The sequence below is a fragment of the Microtus pennsylvanicus genome, chromosome 19 (assembly GCF_037038515.1).
Source record: "Microtus pennsylvanicus isolate mMicPen1 chromosome 19, mMicPen1.hap1, whole genome shotgun sequence".
In the NCBI taxonomy this organism is placed as follows: Eukaryota; Metazoa; Chordata; class Mammalia; order Rodentia; family Cricetidae; genus Microtus; species Microtus pennsylvanicus.
In genome coordinates this window covers 22357692-22385252 of record NC_134597.1, presented here as the reverse complement: position 1 = coordinate 22385252, position 27561 = coordinate 22357692, and the positions used below count along the sequence as shown (strand labels likewise).

At 44.2% G+C, this 27561-nt stretch overlaps 1 protein-coding gene across 1 annotated transcript in view; it reads right to left on the bottom strand.

Annotated features, from left to right (window-relative positions):
- Snd1 (staphylococcal nuclease and tudor domain containing 1) overlaps positions 1–27561 on the bottom strand; it is a 391403-nt gene that overhangs the window by 80434 nt on the left and 283408 nt on the right. The window contains exon 16 of the mRNA XM_075953759.1: positions 12135–12244. Coding sequence (XP_075809874.1) covers positions 12135–12244 — 110 coding nt within the window. The remainder of the gene's footprint in view (positions 1–12134; positions 12245–27561) is intronic.

Here is a 27561-nt window from a genome sequence, read left to right as displayed (position 1 = left end):
TTCTTTAGTGGTATTGAGCTGGGGTATCTTAGCCACTGACTATTTTGTATGGAAAAGCAAGAATCCACAGCTTCAAGATCAATCTCTAGCAAGCCCTAACAGAGGCAGGAAAGCAGATACGCAAATATGGTCTCATCCAGACAACCAGGGAAAAGGAGCATTAAATTCATGGGCGTAGCACCCATAATAGGAAGATAAAATATTTAGTGTCTGCTTTGCATCTTCAGCGTAGAGCTTCATTCAACAAGTTAATTACAAGGAGGATTATGAGAACTACTAAGTCCTCTGGGTTAGAGTTTACTAAAATACATTGCTATCAGGACCCAACACTGCCTTGCTCATCTAGAAAAAGTCAACACATCACAAAGATCTGATACCAGAGAAAAGGGAAAATACCGATCAAAGTTTAACCCAATGGAGTACAGAATTATCCCCAGCTCCAGATAACAGTTCTGTTATTCCATCAATTGGCTCCTAATTATTGAGATGCTGGTGAGAAGAGAAAAACCTCTGGCCAGCACTCCCTTTTCAGGTCACTAACACTCTCAGGTATCTCCTGGGCCAGTGTCTCCTGAGGAAATTCCCGATGTCTGAGCATTCCCATTATTTGGCATTCTTAAGGAAGTAAGGAAGAAGAGAGCTTAGCAACCCCAGTTTTGCAGAGGCAGCGGTCAATGTACCATATGAAACAGAATCCAGACTTAAAATTGACATATGAAAACAGCAAGAACCCTCAGGATGCTTTTGGTACTCTTGCTTAAATGGTTCTCTAGAAACTACGACTCAGGTATAACTGCATAATTCTGAAAACAGTGACCCCCCTCTCCCCAGTTCACTAGTATCCCCACCTTCTTCCACAAATACCTGAAAGGCCAAAACACAGAGCAAAATTAAATGCAAGTTAGAAAGCTGCTGATGTGCTGAGAGCAGAGGTGCTGAGATGGGAAGGAGTAAGTGCTTAAGTGCACCCCAGGCATTTGGAAATGGCCACATCTGCAGTCTTGGGAGCTGAGGGGAGAACTCTGGTTCTCTCTGCCAGGCAGGCTGAGAGTGCGTCATATACTCAAGAGATGGGGCACACGGCTGTGGGAGGGCATGGCAATAAGAAGCAACTAGTCCCCCTCCTACAAGGAATCCCCCTATTCTGAAAGTGACCCTATTCTAAAATTACCAAGTGGCAGTTGGCCAGGCCAAAAATCCATATCCAATCAGTGGCAATGGCCTGTTTGTTGCATTTCCTCATAGAAGGTTACAGTGCTCCCACAAAACCCCCAGGTCAGAGGTTTTAGATTGAGCACCCTCGTTCCATGAGCACTCTAGAGACCTGGAAAGTGGCATATGGAGCCGTGTGGGCAGAGATGGAAAGGATCTGTAGTAGCTGCATCATCTCCCATCTCTAGCCAACTTCTGTCTTTACCACTATAAAGAATTCTACTGTACCATGAGACAGGAAACGGAGAAAAGGAAAGCACAGTGTTAACCTGGGAAGAAAGAGCGCACGGGGAGAGGGCTTCCAGTACACGCTTCTCATCCTTGCTTCAGGAAACAGCTATCACTTCCACAGTGATGGCTCCAGACAATGCTACTTGTCCTTCTTTTCCCATCCCTTTCTGTCCTGGTTAACACCTAGATCTTTCTTTAGGGCTCCTGCTGGCATTTTCCTAGGTTCCAAGTCTTGGAATTTAATACACACCCAGGACAAACATATGGTGAACTTAGAGTGCTGTGACTGTGGGATAGAAGCATGGGGCCAAAAGCAGCACAGCGACTCCATCTGAGGACCAGGAAGCCTGGGCTGCCCGCGGTCTAGAAGGCTGTCTTCTCTCCTTCTCTAGTTGCTATGACCCTAGGGATCACACAAGACCAGGATTCTTATGTAAGTAGAAGAAAGCAGGGAACCCCCGTGGTAGTTTAGGTAGCGAAGACACTTAGCCATTATTTCTCAGACACCGACAAGTGACTGGCTCTTCCCTCTTGTAGTGATGGTTGGCCTTATCAGTTCACAGTCAAATCTAGAAAAGCCCTCTTGCAAAGGTTAACACCCTGGGGCAGCCCTTTGCTTTTTCAGTGAAAGTGGTACTGCTAAGAAGAAAATGGTTTTGATGTATGGGACATGAAGAACCAGAGACAAAATGGCCTGGTCTTATCTTACTTAGAAAAAAAGACTGGCTCATGCCCAAAGCTCTTTTGAGAACTTAGATGAAGTATGGCAAATGTGTTTCCATTCAAGTTCCAAATCTATCTAATTGGTAGGAACTTTAAAAAAAAAATTTTTTTTTTTCCTTCTGAGTCAGGGTCTCACTATATAGCCCTTCCTGGTCTGAACAGACCATGCTGGTCTCTAACTCAAACGATCCGCCTGCCTCTGCCTACCAATTGCTAGGATTATGTGCCACCATGCTCAGCTCAGTTGGTAGTGGCTTCGAAGAACTCGGAAAAGGATCAAAGCCCTAGGTCAAAGTATGCTGTAACTGGCAAGAGTGTCAGCTATGGCACAAGACCGGATTGGGGTGGAGAATATATTTACATTTACTGACAATGGTCTGGGAGTGAGGCAGTGGATGGAACATTACTTTTTGCTGATTCTAATATGAATATTGTTCATAGCACAAGCACCTATATCAAACCACCACAATGGTACTATGTGGGCATAGTGTTTTATCCACATTGGAGTTTGAATCCCACATTAGCAAAACCAATAGACAAGTAATGTCAGTAATAAAATGATGCTGCAAACTGCTGTTCATGGCGTGTTCACTATCTACTAGGTCCTGCGTTAGTATTTACATACACATCTCATTTTCACAGTAACCAACAGTACAGTCTTTATACAACTGAAACAATGAAATGTCGCAGGACTGCTGCACCGAACAACACTAGAAACACCGTTCCCAGTGAATTGCAGTACAGTGAGATGGGCCTTGTTTAGAGATCAGGTAGGAAATGGAAGTGAGGATCCAGGTCTGACTCTTCACATGTTACTAAGTTTTTGTTCAGTGACAAAGAAGAAAAAAAGATGCCCTTAAAACAGAGTGAAGATGAGTCTGAGAATGAGCTGTCCCCTGTGATGACGAAACCCTGTCGTTTGGGCCAGGTTTAGCGCATCTCTGCTGTTAATTCCCAACCTTGCTCATAATCGTATTTCATGCACCAAAGCATTTCACAACAGACCATTGGTCACTTTCATTTTAAAAATCCATTTAAGTTCAGCTGACCAGAAACTGTCACGGGTGGAGTAGCAAGTAGGAAGTTCATCAGCAGAGCCACGTTTGGAACACAGAGGCTCCCTAGTCTTTGGTAACAGACACAGGGAGTGGGTAAGAAGCCAGAATTAAGGTCAGCTCATCCACCAGAACAGTCACGCCTGTGTCCTTGGGGGAGTCACACGTGGAACAGCACAATGTTACTGCTACCTGGAGAGCAAATGCAATCTACAATCTGCTTGTCCTTTGCTTGCGGTTCAGGAAGTCTAGCTATTATATATTATGAGCCGTGTTCTAAAAAAGCATCAACTGAATTATGCAATACCAAAAGAATGGGAAATTCAGGCAGTGGGGTATGGCTTTGAATGTTTGGGACAAAGAACAGGGCAACACTAGGCCCAAAAAGTCTCTAAACACACCAATATAAAACCTTATGGTTACTGTAGGTGTAAACAGTGCTGAGGTCCTGCATGAAATCCTTTTGACTAGTAGGGGACAGGTCTGTATGGTCATCTTTAGTTCTGAGGGAAACATCCGCCAACCCGAAGACAGGAGATGAAATAGAGAACTGTTTTCCAAACCAGGCTTTAGCAGGGAAGGTAGGGAGTTCAGTGTAAGGTGCTTTGCCTAAGAAACAAAAACTCTGAGCTACTTGCCGGCAGCCCTTTGTTATTATATTAAGAATATTAGCTTCTGCTGCCCTGGTTTAAAAAGAATCCTTACCTTTGAAAGCTCCAGAAGTGAATGTTCAGGACAAATACAGAGGAAACAGAAGGCGGGGACTGGTTCAAGAGCATCTACGACATCCCAGCTCTCCTAGCCCAAACCTTACTGGAGTGTGTGTGTGTGTAATATTCTTTTTCTCTTGATAACACTTTTCCATTTGTTCTGTTCACAAGACCTCCATAGCTCCTGGGAGCCCAAAAGGATGAACATGCTTGGCAAGAGCTGTCCCCTCCAGGTCCTGTGAGAGTAGACAATGTCAAATCTGCTGAGAGGCAGCAGCTCTCCTTAGTGTGTCCCTGTATGAAGGGTCTTCAGGACCCTGTGTCTACAATAATGCTCTCAGACACAGTAAGAACACTAGCCTTGCCTTGAGACATCGCTTTAAATTAAGTTCAAACAAGCACCATGGCTCATTTTGGTGGAAAGATGCAAGAAGAAATCATGTTTGAGTCTTTCCATCTTTACCCTGGGACTGATCTGGGTCAGGACTAAAGATGAAAAGAAGAGAATAATGTGCCAGGATTGTCTTGGCATTGCCAAGGGTGCTGCTGCTTCTATTTGGGGAGGAAAGTACAACTATCAGGTCCAAGCACTATATTTCTTACTTAATTTCTGATGGAACAACAGTCCACAAACAAGCTGACCTGGCAGAGAAAAACACAAGTCTTTCAAAGGACAGTTTACAATAGTGGAGACCAGGTCCTAAGGGATAGGGAAGATGCTTCTGCTGAATAGAATTTTCTTTTCAGAAACAGAATCACAGCCCTGAGGCCCTCCTCCATGTCCCAAAGAGGACACATGTCTTGTGTTCTATGCCATGCCTTTCCCACCCTCACTTCCAGCAGTAGTGACAGATGTGGACACTATTTTCTAGAGGGCACCGAGGTCTATCAAACCTAGACTAGACAGCCCCTATGACACACAGGTAATAGGATCCTGGCCAAGCCAATGACAAATTAGCCCCAGCAACTGTTTCAGAAGAATGGATGTAATTCTATGCTTGACTGGCTATGAAAGTTCTAGGCATAAGAGCAGAGGAACAGCAGAGCTGAGCTAGCAGCTCTGCAGAAAGGAATCCCATTGGAGCCAGCACGCAGGCTAAGAGTGCTGAGGAAGGCCACTGGAAGCTGCCCTAGGAGTTAAAACTGACCAGGGAACCCAGTAGGCCAAGGGAAGAAGCATGGTGGGGGGCATTGTGATAGCAGCACTCACCTAAAACATTTATCTTAAGTCCCCCACTCCCCTGAGACAAGGTCTCACTATGTAATGTAGTCTGCTTTGAACTCAGAGGCATCTTGCCTCTGTCTCCTCAATGCTCCCAACTGAAGGTGTGCACCATCACACCTGGCTTTCTGACATCTTATGATGCTATTTTCATTTAGAGGCCGTGATAGGATTTGAAAACTCTTCTCTCTGGAGGTAAGAAGTACCCAGAAAGAGCTTGAAGCCCCAAAGTGAAAGGTCAGATAATAGCTTGATATTCACATAGTGTTTACAACTCATCTCAGAACAGAAATTTGTGGGTACCTACACTTTAAAACAATCCCTTGGAGCTGGGTGGTGGTGGCACACACCTTTAATCCCAGCATTTGGGAGTCAGGGGCAGGTGGATCTCTGAGTTTGAGGCCAGCCTGATCTACAAAGCAAGTTCTAGGACGGCCAGGGCTCCACAGAGAAACTGTGTCTTGAAAAACAAAGAAACAAACTCCCTTTGGGCTAACAATCTAATCAGCAAAAGTGGATGACAGAAACATACGAGGGAGACAGGAACTGTATTAAGAAACTGAAAGAGACACTGGTAGCGGCTTCTTTTAGACCACTGAAGTTTTTTGTTTTTGTTTTTTAAAGCACTGAAGCTTTTCTACAAAACCAAACATCATTGTTTACTTTTGTGTAAGCATCATGATTAGAAAGATGTGGAAACCCAGAGAGGACAGTCACAGAAAGGTCAAGTTCCTCCGTCAGCCTCAGTATTCTAATGCCTTCCTTCCTCTCCCACTTTCTCAGAGAACTGCAAATAATAATGGAACAGGTCTTTTCCCCAGCCCTACAGCTGTAGGGGAATAAATCACATCTGAGTATCTTGAAGACAGATAGAAAATGGGAACTACGAGCATCATAGGCCTGCTCTGACACGGAGCAAATATGAAACAAGTGATGAGACACAGGTTGGAGAGGTGGCCAAGGCGCTTTATAAATCAGAGATGGCACTTTACCCAGAGCGAGGAAGTCATGTCTTTGTAAACAAATGCATGCCCAGAGCCAGACCTGCCTCCAAAGAGAATGACTAGACACACAGGAGCATGGGTACACCCTAGCATATGGAAGGAAGCAGTCATATAAAACGCAAGGCCCAGAAAAGTCAAATAGCACATGAAGCAAGCAGGTTATCAAATAGTGAAAAGATGGAAGAACTATGTAAGAGCAGAGAAGACCCCAGGGAGACAAAACCACAACAAATCCCTCATGCCCCAGAACAGAGCCAGATGGAATAGTTCACGGAATAGCATCAATGTTTGACCTTTGGAAAAGATCCTTTAGTTCTAGACACTCTGGAGTTGAAACAATGATAAAATATGGCTTAAAAAGTGATCCCTTTCTAATAACAGAATTAGCAGTATTTGAGGAGCAAAGCGCTTGATCGGGAGTGTAGATATTTCTATTTTATTACTGCCTCCCACCAGCTATAAGAGGAACAGGTGGAACGGCGTTCCTGGACTGTGTGTATGGGAGAGCAACTTTGCATACATTTGTTGTGAGATACAAAATGAGGCTTAAAAAACAAAAACCCTAGAAAGTACTATAAAATTAAAGTTCCTTTTCCGGACTCCCCTATGTCTGAGAAAACAGCAGTGAACTATGATCAAACTGAGCTTTGAAAACCATCGCTGAACTGTCAAGGGTGGGTGAGAAAAGCCTTACCCGCCTCCCCACAAAAGTCTTTTAAGCATTGTGGGGGAAAATAGAGATGTTTTAAAAAGGCTGTACAATATCCCCCTTTCTCCTGGACAGTGGTTATGATAATCGAGAATAAAGCAGTTCCTGTAGGAAAAGTGAAGCACAAGTGAGCAGCCTGCTTATTTTTCCAGCAGGCAGTTATTAGTGGCTCGGTGAGGGTTCCTAGTGGACATGGCAATCAGAAAGAGTGGGAGAGCAGGTTTCACTGGGTTCATCCTGGCCAAGTGAACTGCATTCTGGATTTCCCAGGGCTCAGCTACCCTCAGCACCATTGCTAGCTACGCTCCTTCCTCCCATGGCTTTCCTTGGCAGGGAGGAGGCTACATGAACAGATGGAACAGGAGGCTGAGAGGACACAGTACTCAGTGCTTGAGGGTCACTATGGGGATAAGCCAGAGGGTACACAAAAGGCACGAGGTTAGATCAACCTTCAACCCCCTTTTCACACAAGAGGCACTATAACATGAAACCTAAATGAAGGAGATTTCTCTCTCTCCCCCTTGCTAAACTTTCTTTCTTTTGTATACTATATTCCTCCTCCTTAGATTAATCAAGATAGGGCCATGTTCTTCCAAACAGGCATTTTCCCCCCAACAGCAACAGTTGCATTTTATAATGCTATAGATTTTGCATTTTAAAAAATACATGGGTTGGGGGTCAGAGGAAAACTAGGGCTCTGCCAGTGTTACTGAAGCTGCAGAGTGAGTTCCCTAGGGAGAAATCTTCCCTCTGATGCTATCAGGAAGAAGGGAAATAGGTCAGGGCAGTAGCCTGTGTTTTCCACTGGAGCTGTCCAGCATGGGGGTGTCATTATCCAGGCATCTTCAAGGAGCAATTCTAAGGTCTTAGAGAGGACGAAGGAGTCATCAGAAAACACTGGGAATGATTACCAAGCCCCTGTAGACTCGTCTTCCTCCAAAGCTATACCTGCTAAGCCTGAAAGTAGGAGAGAGTTAAATTGTAAAACTGACACTCTGGGATCCTGTCAGAAGTAGGAAGATCATGAGCTTGCAAACCAGCCTGGCTACATTGTAAGACCCTGTCTCAAGTAAACATGGAGACATTGATCTTTTATTAATAACTGACAACTTCTTCTTTAAAAGTTCAGGTTTCTCCAACACAGCAACAAGCAGAGTGCTGGCAAGTAGTGATGGCTCGGTGAGTGTATGCTGGCTAGCTGGCCTTCTGGAAGACGATGTCAAGAGGAGTACAAATGACTGTGGAATTCGTGACAAAGGCCTCAAAGGGCTCTTGGATGGCTGGATTGCAGATCAATCTTCTAGACAGAAATACCAAGGAAAGGACCACAAGATGACTGGAGTGTGAAGACCTAGAAGTTTGCACTTTTAAGCCGGTTATCTACCCATTAGCTAATGCTATCTCTCATCCCTATTTCTGGGAAGACGCTAGCAACAAGCACAACTCCCTGTCTGGGAAATTACTCTGGATCTTCCTGTCCTTGGCAGTGTCACAGGGAGTTGCTTTAAAAAGGCAGCTGTATGGTGGGGGTGGGAAGGAGAGGATAAAATATGTCATTAAGCACATGCTAGCCAATGGGAGATAGCACTTACAGCTCACACAAAACAACAATTTTAAGTTCTATACCTCAGAAGCAGCCCAGCCTCAAGGACAGAGACTTCTCAAAGCTCTACATAGTTACCATAAACCATTTAACCCAATTCAGCATAGTCTAAACCACATGGATTATAAGCAAACTTTATCTGCAGCCCATACGACTTCTGACATCATTTTACTCAACTCCACTACACTGACTTATGGTATAAAAGCAGTCATAGACAATGCACAAAAGAATTACCCTGGATATATTTGAGTAAAGGTAAGGATTTAAATCCTTAGAGAGGCCCATGGCTGCTCTGAGCCATGATCAGATCAGAGAATCAGCTAATAACCTGGTATTTGACTTCTAGCTCTTCCCGCCTTGGGACTGGCAACACCACCTACATGCCAGACCACTGCCCAGGACCAGAATTCCTAAATTCAAGAGAATTGAGGCCAAAAGGAATCAATGGCTAAGGGGAAGCATCTGGTAGAAGACAGGAAAAAGTGGTGTAATGAAAAGGACAAGAGAGCCACTTAGGAAAATGGGACTGGATGGTGGCTGCAAATGTCAGTAGTTCTGTGCATTAGGAAAGCATGGTAATCAGGTCTCAAGATATGGGAGAAAAGCTCTGTCGTCCCTTTCAGGCTCTACATAGGGGATGGGGATGGAAAGGCAAGCAATTTCCTACTCACTCAATACAGAGGGAGAGACACATGAGGATCTGTGCCCTGTTCATTCAAAGCCAGGAATATATCCTCAGCAAACGGCACTGTTTCTCAGTGTCCGCACCCTGAAAGTCAGCTTGACAGAGGTCTGGCCTTGGGACAGTGACTATAATACTTTCTGTTTTGACCTTTCTCTGATCATGAAGTGCTTCCACTCATGGAGAATCCAGTAAAAACTTTCCCTTAGTAATTCAGATTTATAGTATCTGGGAGAAAGCAGGCCAAGGTAGAGAAACCCTGGGCCCAAAGGCGATAATGTGAACAAAGGTTTAAAAACTTAAAAGGGAAGGTGGGAGAGAGCCAAGGACAGTCAGATTTTTAAATACCCAGTTATGCTTGATTATCAAAGGGATAGGCATAAGCACAAAATCAATGCTCAACTGCCACAGAGCTCCAGCTCTCCTGCAGTCACACAGGCAGCGTACCAGTGCCTGGACCTCTCTCCTTCATCTCTGGAGGAGAGGAAGGCAAGAACGTTGCTTTCTAGGTGTCTTATGGATGCAGGGAATAGTAAACAAACAGCACTCTTGCTAAATGGCCCTCCTTTTATTCTCTTACCATTCAGAAACCAGTTTTCATCTAAACTATGAAGGGAAATGCCCAGGAGAGTTGGCTACAGCTGGCTCCTTCAGTCAACATCTTAAATTATTTGAGGTTTAGGCCATACTCCCATTTCCTCTGGATAATGACCTTTCAAAACAGTCTGACCAAGTAATCATATCCGCTGCTAAGACAATGCAGAACGTTTGTTATAGACAGACCCTAAACAAAGGGCTATGAAAGATTAGGTCACTACAGTCAAGGAAGATAAATATCAACTTTGGATTAGACTAAGGTTATATAAACTTATATATATGGTAGAGGCATTAAAGAAAGTGGAGAAGAGTGCCACCTTTTCCACCAGTAAGTATTAAATATACACAGATAAAGGTAAGGCCATAATAACCAGGAGACTGTCACCCAGGTGCCAGAAACAAGGCCAAGAAGAAAAGCAGTAGGGGAAACAAGAATTGAAAGAGAAAGAGAAAGGAACATTGGTGGTTCTCAATCTGTGGTGGTGGTGGCGTTGAACAGCTCTTTCACAGGGTTGCCTAAGACACTGATATTTACATTACAATTCATAATAGTAGCAAAACTACAGTCATGAAGTAGCAATGAAAATGATTTTATGGTTGGAGGTCACTACAACATGAGGAACTATATTAAACAGTCACAACATTAGGACGGTTCAGAACCACTGCTTTAGGAGATGTTAGTCAAAACAAAGAAAAGTCAAGTCAGGTGAGATACAATATACAGATCAACTTCTCACAAATGTCCCAAGGCTTCCTCTCCTATGCACGCATATGAAACCAACAATAATCTGATGCTACACCAATCTTACGACTTGGAAGGCAGAGGCTGACAGACCTCTTTCAAGGCTAACCTGGTCTACATAGTGAGTTCCAGGAGAGTCAGAGCTACAGAGTGAGACCCTATCTCACTGTTACTTCCTGTGATGCCTGCAGGTCACAAGCCACAGTGGACTCACCTGCTTTCCGAGTTCCTGTGTAGCACAATACTGAAAAGTCTACACAGTCAGAAGGAAAGTCTAAATATTTGCCCCTTCCATCTCATCTCCAGGTATTAGACACAATGGTATGGACGCAAACATTAGTAGAGGGTAGGGACACACACTGCTATCTTTAAATGATAAAAATTCAAGCTACAGTGTGTGGTTACAAGATGTATGTGTAGTGGCAGCAAATGTGTCACCATCAAGGACCTCTACTCTCAAGTATGTGCACATCTTAACAGAGCGGACTGAGAGCAATGTAGATGAAATGAGCCGACTAGTGCTGCACACCAGCCACGGCACGGCCAGCACCGCAGAAGTAGCATCACCCAGGAAGCTGCAGTTGATATTTGGGAAGTGGAACAGATACCTCTTGAACAGAGATGATTCAGGATTTATTTGGCCAAATTCATTTCTTTTACTCAAACAAGAAGGCAAGTTTGTTAGGGAAATCACAGACAGCAGGAGTACTGCGTACTGCTGAGTTTAAAAAGGTGGGACCTCTCAGAGCCTGGGCAGCCCAACACAAGCCCTTAGGGCTGGGCTGTTCTTCCGTAGCTCCCAACGTTAATGTAATGGCTGATAGTTCAAAGGAAATGAGCTGCTAGAGTTTTTACCCAGGTTTGCCCAATAGTGAACATTTTGAAGCCCCATAGATCTGCTGTCAAGGATCTGGAGTGAGCGATGAGAGAGCCCCTAGGAGCGCACGACTGCAGCTCTGTGCATACTCTCTAACTGGAGTGGCCCAACAGACCCGACTAGGGAGGAATCGGGCAGAGGCAGGTCCTAATCCTAAGCCTGTCCAAGGCACACTTCCCACCATTCTTTGCTTGTGCTCATTTAGCAGGATGAATGGCTGGCATACTCCTAGAAAGAAGATATATATCTGTTGACGAAGACGAGTAAAATTAGCAGGTAGAAGGGCACCACGGCAGCAGAGAGCCCAACTCCTGCCTGCAAGAGTCAGCCCAACAGGCAGATACAGAAATACAATTAAATTAAGTCAGAAAACCCACTACAGAAAATGCAATTACTCAAAGATACAAATAAATGTTCAAAGAAAATTGGCCCCTGACAGGGTTAGTCAAGCTTCTAAATCCAGCTGGAGGCAGGCAGCTCAGGCTAATTCGCCAAGGAGGAGGACTGTGGAGCTGAAGTTCTCGGCATCAGGATCCCGGTTGGGCTGGCCTCATGTGCCAGGTTATCACGAGAAGGAATAATCTGGGGGTGGCTAACCAGGGCGCAAAGAAATACAATGTGGGCAGACACAGGAACGGTTCATGGATGGCAAAGCTGGGCAATGGAAAAAGGCGACAGACTCATCTCTGACATGGCAGCCAAGGCTGAGATCCTGGGGGCAGGACTGTGTATCCCTCCTGCAGAGGAAGCTACAGGAAATGGCCTACCTCTCGCTGCAGCACCAGCTCCTTGGTGAAAAGTGTGGCTTCCTCACTGAACGGCTCTCCTTCCTGCACCAAGCCTGGCAGGTTTCGTGCTCCTCTGGGACATTCAATGCCTGTATTGAGAGAAAAGAAAAACCTGTGAGGAAGTGTGCAGAAACACTCCTCACTCCACCACTCTCAACCTGGGAGGAATCCTCACCATGGCTCCCCTTTGGCCCTTCCTGGTTTTAGCCACTGCTTGTAGAGAAGGCTTTCCTCACTGAAATCCCACTGCCAGCCCAGACACCTCCTCTTTACCCTCTGACTTTATGCCAGGATCCCAAGTGTTACTTCAGTGTCACGCTCCTTTTCAAATAAACACCCTCTGTCCTTAGGCTGTGCTTTGTACACTAGTGTACTACTAGCTTCCACTCAGAATGAGAGGCAGGAAAACGCCTGAATACTGAAGAATGAGTAGGTGTGTAGTCAGAGATACTGGCTCCACATCCCATTTTATCATTTATTATCTTCATGGCTTTGGCTAAACTACTGAACAAAGGCTCAACTCCCTTTGTCGAACAGATAAAATACCTCTACTTTTTAAAGATGCTGTATTAGCCCAGGAGAGAATATGTGTGCAAGATACTAGAACAAGGCTGGCTATTTCAGCTTTTGATACCATCATCTTTATCATTCTTAGCAATTCCCACACTTTGACTCCCACAGCAAGCCTCTAACATTCATGAGCATAGAAAATTGTCCCGTATACTTGTTTCCAACGATGGTACACTGTACAAAATACACACCTACTGGCAAATCTAGACTACCTTTTCTTTCTTCGATTCAATCACTCATTTTGAAGATACATTTATTACTAAGAGTAGTCATAAGTGATAGATCATAAAGTATGTTGTATTTTGATGTCTGGATAAGACATAAATATTTCAAAGTAATTCAGACTGCAAATGTAATTATGAAGGAGAAACTTGACCCAGGTAGAGACAGACAGGAAAATAAAGTGATAACAATCCAGAAAAAGAAAAGTGATGAAAATTTGTGTCCCAGTTTCTGACCTCTGCTGGTACCCGATTCTGGGATACTCCGGGCAATAGTGGTCCCATCACCAACAGAACACTGGCTCCACATGCTTACGAGTAAAGCTGGTTGTTCCCATTTCTAATACAGACTCAAGATTCCCAAAGCCCAGAAGAAAAGGAATAGGCTCCATGTCTGGTTCTGAGTGGCTAGGCTTCCAGTAGTAGAGATTATGCAAAATGAAGCACTAGGTGGTAGTGGTGGGGTACAGTAGCAAGAGAGACGGCAGCAACCGACATTTTCTGATTATGCAAAGATGGGATAGCTTGAAGGCCCTATGCCAGTCATGTGGCTAGAAGATCAACAGGGCTGCTTCTTTCCCTGCATTAGTGTCTATGAGAGGAGTAGAAACTTGATTTTCTAAAAGACAGCAAGAACTCCAGGGGCCAAGAACCTCAGGGAGAGATGAGGCTAGAGCAAAATGGAATGAGAAATAGTCCATGTTTTTCAAGACATCAATAGCCAAAAACACTTTTCATTTTAGATCTGCAAACTAAGCAAGAGGAGAATTGCCAGGGAGAAAAATAAACGATTCTGCTGAACTATTTTGCCACATACCCATAGATGAAGCATTGCTGCAGAGACAAGAATAATGCAAAAGTAAGTGTTTGGTCTGTTGCTGATCCCTCACAGCAGAACTGGGGTGCTGTGAGGTGGGTTGCTATGTACCAGGGACCAAAACTGGGAGCATCAAGGTCAGAAACTGAGGGATGGGAGGAATTTTTGTAATAAAAGGGTACCTCAAATCTCAGAATCTTAATAGTGAAGTACTAGCTTTAACCCATGTAACCATTTCAGTATTCTGAAATAGCAAGAAATCAGTCAAGCTGCCAGGACCTCAGGAACACCCTATGGGATCCCGATCACCAGATAATGAAGTTGAGAAAGCATGACAGCTCAGTGGATCCAGGTAGTTGAGCAAATCAAGCAGAATTGCCTTTAGACAAGGGTCCTTTGAGCCTGTGAAACAAGTTCACTCATTCTCTGTGGACGAAAAGTAAGTGTCTTGCAGTCGCTCTTCATTTCCTAGCAGCCAGGCTTCAGCTAATCCAGAGGAAGAAGCCAACATTCACAACAATGCTAGTTCACATGGGCAAAGGAAGAAATCTCTCTTGGATTCATTTCCTTTGAAAATACCCCTGGCCAAAGGGCAAGTGAACACCAGGTGGAAGACTACAGGGGGCAGATGGGAGAAGCAGAACCTGCTACCGGGCCAAGGTTTGCAGGCAGAGGTAGGAGAGCAGGAAGAATCTCACAGCACCTGCAGATAGAGGCTAGTGTAGGCCCAGAAGATGGTGCAAAGAGAAACACTTTTTGCCATGTCTCATAGCCTGAGATCAATCCCTGGAACCTATGTGGTAACTGGAAAGACTTCTGGACACACTGTCCCTTGATTCTATACCCACGTGGTAGTGTATGAGCATAGGCATGGACACATACATACAAGCATACATAGATAAATCAACATGGAGGTCAGAGGACAACTTGAAGGAACTGGCTCTTTCAATTCAGGTTGTCACGTGGCAGGTACCATTACTCACTGAACCATCTCAGCAATCCCACATGTATATCTGCATATAGCATACATAGATTAACCCCACAAACTGGTTAATCTTGACTAAATGCTTAGTGATAGTCTACTGTACTATAGCCCGTTAAAGACAAAAACTAAGATGGTTTTGGCACTGGATTGAAGACTCGAGTGGGTGGCAACACACAGCATGAAAAACACTGAAAATGAGAAGCAAAGACAAGACTCGAAGGTGGGCAGATCCCTGTGGCCTTGGAGCATCCAAGCCAAGGGTTTATCAGGTTCCAGACTTGCTTTTGTGTCCAAAGGGATCAAGAAACAAAGAACTGTGTCTGGTGATGAACAGGACAACACCAATTTTAACCTGTGGCTGGATGCTGCTGTGATCCAGGTGAACACATCGAGCAGGAGGTGGTCTTTATCCATGGCACAAGGCAGCCCAGAGTGCACTCCGCCTTGTCTGAATCAAGGCCTCTGCTGTTGGGCTACCATCCCAACCGTGCCCCTTTCTCAACAGTAAAATGGACAGGAGAAACAGAGAGTTCCCAAGCTCTGGAGTGCCTCAGACTGAAGACAGGGAGTGAGTCTTAGAGACTGTCTCTGGCCTATGTCTGTGGTTCTGAATCCTGCACATCACTGCTAACAGCTGCCTTTCCTGGTAACACACTGGAGAGGTGCTGCATGCTGATAAGGTATGGCCTAAGCTGTGTCTCCAACGCCACAGGTACAGAGTAAGTGCCTGTCTTACCACTGCCCTGACAAACCACACAAGAAGCAAAAATATTTTAACTTGAAAAAACACCATACCTAAGAAAAATCCTAAGCATTTTTGAGAATTTTACTTCCCTACAATGCATTGTGGGGATGACATGAGACGGTATCTTAGGTCTGGAAAAGGCTGGTGAGCCATATACACTCTCTGCAGCTCATAAAAACCTTAAGGTCTATCTACCTAAAGGTAAAACTCATTATTTTTTTTTCATGCTTTTTGTGGACTTTCTAGCAAATGAATGGTTGAACAAAATTATTTGAAATAAAACACAACATAAAAGAACATTTTCTTGATTTTTGGAGGGCTCAGGAGGAGACATGATGTTAGGACATCATGACTCTGGCTTCTGCTTTGCCACTAAGAACTATTAAATGTCACCAGCTCACAGCCTCTGTCTCTGACAGGAAGGGTCTACAAGGTCTAGCATAGTCATGAAAATCCTACAATTTTCAGTTTGTCCTTTTGAGCACCCAAGCCTTGACTTTTGGAGTAGAGAGTGCTTCCTTTCAAACTTAAAAGGCTGGGCTGCAGCATAACAATCTATTAAAAAATTATACACTTAGAGACAATGACTAACTAGTGCAATTAACAAAAAAAAAACCCACTTTGGTCAGTCAGTTTTGGAACAAGAAGAACAAATTCTTGCTAATGACAAGATAATGGCCATATAAGAGATTCTATTGATGGTCAAGTAAAGGTTATGTATCACTCTGAACATTTTAGAAAGTATGTTAAATTATGTGATAATTACGCTTCCAGACTTGAAGTGTGTCTGTTCTTTCTTGTACTGCACAACGAGAACTAAGGGGAAGTATGGCCAGTTTGCTTTGTGTAGAAGTGACAGCTTCCCAATGACTGTTAGTCCAGCAAAAAGTCAGGCATTATCAGAGGGAGAGAGAGAGTGGAAACAAAAACCAATCTGAAGGATTAGTCAGTGGTGCTGACTGCTCGTCCATGGCGCTTTCTGCGGCCCTTGCCATCAGAGGGAAGAGAGCAGGAGTCTGCCTGGGACACTCATACATCTCACAGCTCTCCTATGCCTTCCTCCTTGTTTCACTAGCCCAGACTAGACACTATGTTGGAGGGTAGAGGCAGACTGTGCTCATACCGCTAAGCTACCGGACAGAAGGTATCCCCCTGTACTACTGTGTATGGCACATCAGTGGTGACTGAATTAACTACTTTAGGGTTGTTCACTGTTAACAACTGAGAGACAGCTGAGCGCTCATCTCATCTGTGAGACTGGAGGCCGGATGCTATGGCTGAGTCAATGGTGAGCTTCCCAGGCCCAAGCAGCGATGTGCTCCCCACACAATGTTGGTATTTGTTCTCATTGCTCCACAGCTGAGAACGGGAAGCCCAAGTGGGTAGGAGGGATGGACAGCAGATGACAGGTGAGCAAGTATGACCCTTTCTGGAGCTGGGTCTGCACGTGCCACGTGTAAAGCACAAGCCTGCCGAGGAACCACAGGAAGCAGTAAGCCACAGATTTCCTCAGACTCATCTTCCAGATTCTAGGACCCGTGAGATGTGATCCTACTTAGGATCCCTAAGATGTTCCTATAAATCTCCCTTCACTACCACCACGAGTTATGGGAGTCTAGTATTTCAACAGAAATAAAACTGAAACTTACACAGAAATTGCTTCTGAGGGTGGGAACTGTGTCATATTCAGAGTTTATTTTTTTCTACACCAGACACCCAATACATTGTCAAGCAACAAAGTAGATTCTCAAGGAGTGTTGAATGAATAAGAGTGAAAAATTCTGAGAAAAAGAAGTAGACATCAAAAGACAGAAATGGCAAATTCAGTCACCACTAAGGTGCCTTATATAGCAGAAGAGGGGATACTTCCTAGCGGTAACAGCTTTCTGAGTTCAAAGTCTTTCTCATTCAGACCCGCCCCCTTCCCACATAGTGTCTGTAATGGACTAGATAGCATTAGCGACAGGGAGGAAGAAGGTTTAGGTGAGCTGGGAATTTCTAAAGGTGCCATCAGGCAGAAAGCAAGTTCTGCTGAATGTATGGGTCTGGAGTGACCCATTTGGAAGACAGAGGAGTTTTTCTGGATAACGGAAGAGGGGTTCACAGAATCCTTAACTACTGATATCCCAGTCTCCCACGGAAACATAACACTTCCAGATGAGATACACAGCATAGCCACACCTATATACCCTAGAGTGTCACACTTGAGAAACCAACGGTGAGCGGCAAGGTCTGAGATGCTGGGGCACAGCAGAGATGTTTAGTTTTCAACACAACAGCAATGCCCATGTATGATCAGCACTGGAAGCTGATGTGGCCACATGGAAATGCAGAAAACTGGAGCACCCTTTCAGAGAGCAGGAGAAAATGACTCAGGGCGGGGAGGCCTGCTTTTAAAGGGAAGATAAGAGTGCTAAATCTGTAGAGCTCAGCTACGCGGTGACTAAGAGGGCGACATGGGAACAATCTGCAAATATTTGAAAGGTGTAAACACCAGAAAGGAGGGGATGCTCAGCCTGAGCAGGGCTATAATTATTAGGGGAAGGAAAATCTGGACAAAATATTGGAAAAACAGTGTGGCGATAACTACTGGGTTATAAATAAGTTTCCAAATAACAACGAGAATGTCGTTATTGAATCCTGAAGCTGAGAGGTGTTCAGCCATCCCTTTCTTACAAAGAAGCTCACACCAATCAACTATGAGTTTACTTGCTACATTTAGGGACAGATCTTAATAATAATTCAACTCTAAGTTTTTCTGATAGAAGTACTGCTGGACCCCTGAAATTTCTACATAATTTTTGTTGATCTAATCACAGAGGAGACAGTAGTTCTGGTGGGAATTTTAGAACAACAACAAAAGGCTTTATCTACTAGGAACATGCCGGGGAAATAGCTGAAGTGGGTTTGGGTACAGACACAAGGGACAGACAGCTAGCACAGAGAAAGCAGACTGTCTCATTGAGTGGGCCATCCTCCTCTCTAGTCTCTAAAACCCCAGCCAGGAATGCTGTTGAGTTTTCCAGATGGAAAACTGTGGAGCCCTCTTTCTTCCTTTTATATACACAGCCCCCTGGAGGAATTGTCAAGGACAAGGCAAGGCAAGAGAGAACACCAAAATAAGCTTCCTGTCACACTGATTGCACTTCAATACCTTTGCCTGCGTTCCTGCTGCTGCAGCTACTCAATTTATAATCCACACGCTCTCCGCAGAGTTTTTACCCCCAGATTCAATTAGTTCCATTTCTGTACCTTCCCTGCCCCTTTCTCCCTGCCAACAAACACAGTGAAAAAAACCCCAGTATCCATAGAGAGCACAGCACTTCAACTGTGAGCAGAGACCTGGGGTGGGGGGAGTACTTTTAGACAGAAATCCCCTTCCTTGGTGCTAAGAACAAACCCTCAGCCATTCATGACAGGCAGAGGCCACCTGCTTAGTTATAAGGAATATGGTTACCACTTAAAAACTGAATCAGTTCAAGTTGTTGGTTCTCAGAACTGTTACACATCTCATGCACCAAAAGCACGCCTTTAATCCCAGCACTTGGGAGGCAGAGGCAGGCGGATCTCTGTGAGTTCGAGACCAGCCTGGTCTACAAGAGCTAGTTCCAGGACAGGAACCAAAACCACAGAGAAACCCTGTCTCGAAAAACCAAAAAAAAAAAAAAAAAAAAAAAAAAACCAAACAAACAAAAAAAAGAAACAAGAGATAGCACACTTGGTTTTCAGTTTCACATTTCTAAGATGGTCTAGAGAGAAAAGGACCAGTTGGCTCTAAGAGTTAGTTCTGTGTTTATCAGGCCTCAATTTATATAAAAAGTTCAGAACTAAAAGTCAGGATTTTACATTGCTTCAAATTCTTTATTCTCTCCCTTTTCTCTAAAGACCTACTTTGTTTTCTCAGGGAAAGCTAGAATCCTGTGGACCAATTTTGAAACATGCCACTGCTAAAGCTTTTTCAATGATCAGAATAAAGGGATGAAAGAAGGATAAAGGGATCCTAATTAAAGGGATCAAACATCTCAGGTAATTGTAGTCAAGGGAGTCAGAACTGGGCAGGAGCTAAGAATGAATGCTTTTAGTTCAGAGTTCTTAAGGATATATTTTTATTAGGTTGTTGTGGGTTTGCGAAGTTTGATGCATCTGTGGAAAGACTGGGGCCTGGAGTTAATTGGGTACAGGAACAATAAGCCCAAGCCTTGACAATGCAGTAGGAACTGCAGCTAGCTCTGAAGAAAGGGAGGGGAATAAGAAGGAAGAATCCTCAGTCAGTGGTGCAGAGCGGGGCTGTTAAGCACACTTTACGTTGCTCTGGTAGAAGTCTTAATAGAGGCCTTAGTCTGCTAATATATCCCCATTCTGTTGTCAGCTGAGGAAAGGGACACCGATTTTTCCACCTCTAGTACATGGCACCCGGTAGAAGCTTGTAATTGTTTGTGAACACAAATGCCAGGAGGAGAGAATCTAGTAGAAATAATATAGCAAACCTGCTACATCAATCTCTATTCCTGAGTTTTGTATGCATCAGAGTTAACACTTGGAGAATTAAAGAGGAATTCTAGTGATACTTATTTCCAGGACTTCAAGGTGAGCTTGTGCTAAATGCAAATCATTGGTCATGGTAAGTGGAAGAGACAAGGAAGGGCTGGCTTAGAGGCTTGACACTAGATTTCTCATTCTCAGTCTAGCTGGGCAGAATGCATAACCCGCTCCTCGAAACCTGATTTACAGCCAGCTTTAGACACCGAAGAATCACTCCCCAAAGGGAGAAAAGCTTTTCGGATGGAGTTGGCATAGCAGATAACAATCAAGCCTGCACTGGAACAACCTTTTATAATTCTACCTATTGCAGAGCAAGATCAGAAAACAACTGAGTTTTAAAGAAAAAAAAAATTCTTCCTGATTAACAAGGCCTTTCTCTTCCATTGCACCCCAAGAGCATAGCTTAAAAAAAAGTGGCAGGCTGTCTCCAGGGTGTTTTGGGGAGGAGGCTAGACATGGCAGGCTCTGGGTTCCCAAGCTCATTGACTGCTATGAGCAGCAGCTGCAAGGATGCTCCTGTCAGCTAAGGAGTAGACGAGAACGACTGGGCACGGGATGATGTGGTACTCTCCGGTAGGTCCATCCTGGAATTTCTCTTCATCATCATAAACATATCAAAAACACTATCATTGTATTAGCAAGCAGAAAAATGAAAAATTCTGAGGTCAAAAAGTAGAGCCACAGTAGCCTCCCAAGTAACAAGAAGGCTGCTACAAGGCGCTGGCTTTTATGTAACAGGCTGTGGAGACAGCATTCCCCCAGAACCAACATCCTGTGCCTGAGCAAAGAGGGGGAGTTGGTTTCTATGAGAACCTCAACTTTGCTTTTACTGACTTATTTTAAACATGGAACTTTATCTTTGAATCAAACAGAACTTAGATTTATTTTTCTTTCCCCCCTTTCATTTCTGGTACCAAAGGGTTCCCTGTCTTAGTTTCTTTTATCCTATGCTAATGGGTAACAAGAAAAATTTGAATTTACCATCCAGACTCTGAAAGAGATTAGCTTCAGGGTAGAGAAAAAGCCACAGGAAGTACCCACGTGGCTCTTGCAAGTACAAGCTTCCAGAAGGTGTTCTGGCACACACCTGGCAGCCAAATGTAAAAGCTACTTACTCGCATAAATTTAGAGTGACTTCCAAACCAAGCTGTGTTGTGTTATTTGAACAAAATGGTTTTGAGATGTGTTCAGTGTACTTCCAAACTATTGCCTTTCTTGAGCTTTCACTCAGTGAAAATTGCTCTGGGCTCCTCCTCTTGAGGAGAGTGAATTCCAAGTGTTTAGAAATTAGTATACTTAGCTAGCAGAATAGCGGAATAAGAAAAACAGCTACTGTCAGAAATACTAAAGCCCATAAATACAGAATGGATTAAAAAAGAAAACAGAGAGAGAGAGAGAAAGAGAGAGAGAGACAGAGAGACAGAGACAGAGACAGAGAGAGACGGGGGAGGGGGGAGTCCTTTCTCTTACTAACTTTAAAGGAACAAGGAAAAGAAGAAAATAGAGTCAACACCCAGGACACAGGAAAGCAAAGGCGTGCTAAAGAGGCAGTGCTCTCCAAGACGACAGACTGACTTCGGACACACAGACAGAGCATGTCCTGATATGTGAAGCAGCTTGAATTCTGGGGTTTAGGTAAAGAATGACATTCCTTTTCCTTTTCTCTGGAGACAGAGTCCTTCTTATGTAGCCCGGGCTGGCCTGGAACTCATGTTCTTCCTGCCTCTACTTCCCAAGTGCTGGGGTTACTACAGTCTTTGTGGATTACCAGACTCTGGAGCAGGGGTCAACAGCCAAGGTCCTGAGAACTGAGTCTCCCCACCACCTGTTTTTGTTTTTTCTAGATACAGTTTTACTGTGTAACCCTAACTAGACAAGAACCTGTTGTATGCTCCAGGCTGGCCTCTAGCTAACAGAGATCCTCTGGCTGACCCACCACTTATTTTTGTTTACCTTACAAATTAAGATATGGTTTTCACTTTTGGGTGGCTGAAGAAAAAAAAATCAAAAGAGTAATATTGGTGGTATTTGAGTCATGAGATTCCAATTTCAGTGTCTATGAGTGAAACTCTGTCAAAAGATGGTCACACTCACTTATATCTATATGGCTGTTTAAATGGTACAAAGACAGTTCGACAGTGTGACAGAGACCATAAGGTCTAAGAAGTCTAAATTATTTATTGTCTGGCCCTTTACAGAAAAGTTTGCCAGTGTTTATTCTCAAGGATGTCATTTACTATAGACACAAAATAAAACAAGAAAACTTTCAGGCAAGCAGAGGGCTCACCTCCTACAATTACAACAGTAGACAGAACAAACAGTAAGAACAGTGTAACTTATACCACTAGTGAAAAATATACAATCTAGAAAGTAGAAGAGAAGGACACTGGCTAGGCAATGTTCATAGCACCTCATTGCTCTTCCCTAGACCCTGTCCTATGGTAACCTTTGCCATCAATGCTCCTTGTATTCATGAATCAGATCTCCCCAAGCAAATCATGCACTCCCAGTTCAAACCCGGAGCCTTTCTTGTTTCCCTCCTTCTGCCACATCCACTGCACAGAAGTTCTTGCTCCTATAGCTTCACACTCAGATTGCCTTTCTAAGCACAGAACCAAGAGGTCCTACAGATGTCCTGACAGCATTCTACACCGTGTCAATCCTTCAGAGGGCTCTCCCTCCTCCCCTAGGCTTCTCTAGTTGTTCCAGAATTCAGGGCTGCATGATAAGTCTCCTGTCATGACAGGTCTCATGTAGGCTAGCCTGGCCTGAAATAGTCAAGGATGACCTTGAAATTCTGATTCTCCCATTCTCCCCAAGTAATAGGATCGTAAGTATAAACTGCCACACCTGGCTTTATGCAGTATTGGGGATCAAACTGAGGGGGCTCTGTGTATGATCGGCAAGTACCCTCTTGCTTTTTTTCTTTATTTTTTTTTAAATTTTATGTCCATTGGTGTGAGGATATCAGATCCCCTGGAACTTGAGTTACAGACAGCTGTCAGCTGCGATGTGGGTACTGGGAATTGAACCTGGGTCCTCTGGAAGAACAGTCAGTGCTCTTAACTGCTGAGCTATCTCTCAAGCCCCCACACCTTGCTTTTTTGAGACAGTCTTACTATGCTTACTATGTAGCCTCGGCTGTCCCAAAACTCTCTGTGTAGACCAAGCTAGCCTTGAATCCACAGATGTGCTGCCTAGTGCTGTGATTAAAGGTATATACCACAACCCCCAGCCTTGCCTCCTATGCATCCCCCTATGCATCCTCATTCTTATTCCCATCCACCCGTACCTTTCCTTGTGGTGATAATCATAGAGAACAAGCCTCCCAGAATCCTGAACTGTCCTCACAACAACACTAACCTCCATTTCCAAATGTCTGAAAGAGATTCCCCTTTGGGTGCCCAATTAATACCTCAGATCCAGTGCACCTAAGCTAAACTCATCTTCAGCTGCTCCTCATCCTGCGTTCTCTCCATGCGGAAGCATGGCTCACTGCTCCTTCTCTCTCCGTATGAGCCAGTGGTTTTCCTTTCTGCCCTCCATTTTCCTCTATGGAGATTTTTCATGCACACAGCTACCAGAATAATCTTCTAAAGCTCACATTTTACTCAAAACTCTTGGGTGGCAGCCTGCACTTCACCAAATAATATCAGAATTCAACAATCTGACATTCCGGGCCCTATAAGACTGTGTGTAATTCCTTGGGGCTATATAAAACCTCTACTACTCATCTGACAGCCTTCACATATTTGAAGACACAACATCTACTTTTTCTCATCCTTACGTCTTATTTTCTCTAGGATAAACATTCAGGACCCCCACGAGACAAGAGTTTTGATTTCCTACTATCTCATTCTTTTCCCTTTTTAAACCTACATAATATGAAGTCTTCCATCTGGAAATATCTTTCTGGTTGATTTAATTAAAAAGGTCTAAAGGGGTGTGAATTGTACTGTGGGGAGCATTTTCCTTTTGCACTACTGAGAGTCAGGTTCAGGAGTTTAGAGATGTGTTGCTTTAGGGAAGAGGAGGGGGCAGGGAAGGTGGAGATGGTGTCTGATTCTTGCCCTACTCTGGGCAGGAAGCTACAGTGACAGAGCAAGACTTAGCCAGCTGAGGAAAAGCCCTCCCTAGAGGTGGGGGAGGTGGGACCTGTCATCTCTGAGGCTTCTGGCCTTCACTGGCTCCCTTCCCAGTCCATTTCCATTCTCATCTCTCAGCAGCAGCCCAAGGCACAGTGGAGACCCTGGTGGTGTTGTGACAAGTAGCCTATTCATTTCCTTCTCTCAGCCAAGCTCTCTGGGGACAAAAAGGAACAGCAAATCCAAACTACTGCCCAGAATCCACTTTGCAGAATTCAGAGAAAGACTGCTCTAGCGAAACAATTATATCCCGTTTGGAAGACCTGAGGGGGAATGAAAAGGATCTTTGGTTTTCACTGACGCTGAAGCACTGCAGTGGAGACCATCTCAGGCACCACTGCAGCCAGTGCTCTGGGAAGGAAGGCAGAATGTGCACTTAGTAAGGCTTTAGCTCCTGTCACATAGGAGCGACAGGGCACAGAAGTATTAGGATTTGAACTGTGACACTGGACAGAAAGCTCCAATTGGGAAATGAGAGAAGAAGAGGCCAGCAAGAAGGAAGCATCAGATAGCAGAGAGACCAGCTTCCCGAGACGAACCTGAGCTGATGGGTTGTAATTGTCCATCCATGGCCAGAAGACTGCCCTAACCTAACACGAGTACCACTCAGGACACACAAGACACGCGCTTGTAGGGTGGGGTTGGGAGGGAAGGTAGTAGAGTGCTTGGGGCTGCAGGGAGAGTGAATTTCCTGAACACAGCTCTCAGTCCAGCTCATTCCCTGATGATGATGCCTGGTGCATAACCATAGCCAAAGAGTGTAGGGGCGGGGCGTGTGTGTGTGTGTGTGCATGTGCGTGTGTGAACAGGAGGCAAGAGCATGTGTGAATGCACACATGTAAAGGCTTACTTACCCAAGGAGCGAGGGCAAAGAAGGGGAAGAAGAAAGTATGGGAAGAGGGGCTGAAGAAATAGGACTGGCCTTTCCTAGGGCTGAAATCAGATATGGGATCCCAACCAGGGAGATGGTGGCTATTACAAAAACCCTGGTCACTCAGAAAGCTTGAGACCAGGCTGTGCCTACCTATCACAGGCACAGTGGGAGAGCCTAGAAAACTGGACTAGGACAGCCATACCTGGTTATCATTCCTGGAGGAAGGGTTATTCTCTTCTAGGCATATTCTGGTGGTCTGCTCCAAAGTCTCATACTATATGCCTGCTTTCTCTCTACCTCTCTCACATATGTAAGCAAGGAAGCAAGCAAGCAAGCAAACTTACTGCTTCTTCTGAGTTGTTACACCATCCACATCTTTTCTACTATTCTATGCAAGAAGCTGGTGACAAGAACCCTAAAGTATAAAGAAAAATATAGCGCTACGTATCCTTGTGGAACCTTGGAGTTGCATGTTATATGGTAATGTTTGAAGCAATAATGTATTTGATGTAATAAATACATAGGTTTTGTCATTAAGATAATTAATTGTATGTCTTTGAATAAAACAAAGCAAAATAAAAGTGGCCACTCCTGGACAGGTATCTTTCTGGGCTTTGCCTTCCACGATTTAGCAACTATCTGGACACACTATGGCCCATTAAGGCTTCCCTCTAGATCAGAAGAAGGCGATTAAATCTCTGAACATGAAATGCTAATTCTAGGACTATATAACCACGCATGCGTCAGCATTTCCATCCCAGGCAGCTTTTCTAGGAGGTACTAGTTCCTGAATGGCAAAGAGGACAGCTGTCAGCAAAGGGTGGGCTCAGTGGGGCCAACTGCACAGCACAACAGCCACAAGAGAAACAAAACCAAGATAAGTGTTTCATATGGAGGCTGCTAACCATAAGGTCAATAAACTAGAACATCCTTTGTTTGTGATTCACCCAGCCCGAGCAGAGAGTTGTACATGCTGGAGTAGGACAGGTGGGTGCTTGGGTAGGGATGTCGTCTAGCCAGCCTTGAGTGTCAAGCTCTGTCAATAATGACTGTAGTGTTCTGGACGACCAGAGTATGAACTTATTACTTCTCTGCATACCCAGACACCTACCTGGCTCCACACCTAGGGAACAAGAAAGCATTAGATCTCTCTTGCAGAGGCAGTCTGCTGAACACGTAGATATTCACCAGGGATCTGCAGGGCAGGCAGGAGTGAGAAACTGTGAGAAACTCTAAGGGATCACGATGGATTGAAACCACTGAAATGACTTTGTGTGTTCAGAAAGGGCTGGCATTTACTATTTGTTAGGGTCTCTACATTCTTATTTCCCTTTTACCAATGCTCTGGCAGAAATGTTGGAACATATTAATCTTTGTAGTTGAGTGATATGGTTTAAAATACTGCAGGGCTTGGCTGCCATTCCTTCCCCTGGGGTCTCAAAATAACTCCACACAAATCATCTTTGCTAAACACTCACTCAGTCAGCTCTTCTCTGCTAGTGCACACACACATCTTATGTAAGGGAAGAAGCCACCCAGCCTGCTGGAAGGTAGTGGCACTCCCAGAGAGGCACCTAGAAAGAACCTTACAAACGGCTTAGCCTAAATTCCTTCTTTATTATTAAAACAGGAGGGAACTAGAAATTAGAGCAGTTCAATGACCTACACAAGTTCACCTAGCAATCAAGGACAGATTAGAGGCCCTATCTTTTGACAGGCAGTTCAAGCTGAATGCACTTCATCTCATTTGTCTGGAGTTCTGATTTATCTTGCAGAATTCTGATTTTGGGTATCTTTTCCTGAATCAAGACATAATCTGATATTGTGGACCTTTGAAAAAACATTTTAGATATTACATCCAAGCTCACATGTAATTAAAAGGGTTCCAAGGTGCACGAAGATGCCCCACAACATATTTGAGAAGAAATTAACATTTTAAAAAGTTACAACACCATGAATGATGTTAGCTTCTGTTGTGTTGGGCACTGGATCAAGTACTTTTGAAAAACATGTACCTTGCTATTTAATGCTAGAGCTATTATAATTTGCACATGAGAAAAAAAAGGCAAGGATAAGTTAAATAAAGGATACACCCATAAGTCAAACCTATTCTGGCTACTCTAAAGCTCATGTTTATGGTGAATCGTACTGAAGAGCCCCCTCAACATGTGATACAGCATAGAATTTCCAAAGTTGGAATTTGTAAGAGACTCTTAATTATTTTATTCCAACTTTCTCATTCATATTCGATGAAAACCAGGAGCGAATGGAGCATCCTATTACACCACCTGCTTCCTCCTACAGAGCATGCTTCTGCATGAGTGCTCGAGAGAACACAAAGCAGGGGAGCTGTCCAGTCAGACATGAGGACGCTTGAGCCTTGGTGCATGTGAAAGGGTGAGCAATTCACCATCAGTTTACCTCCCCACCAACTATTTACTAAGTTCCTACTGTGTTCCAACTGTGGAATTTGAATTTCCAAGGTAGCAGGTGCAATTTTTAAGGCT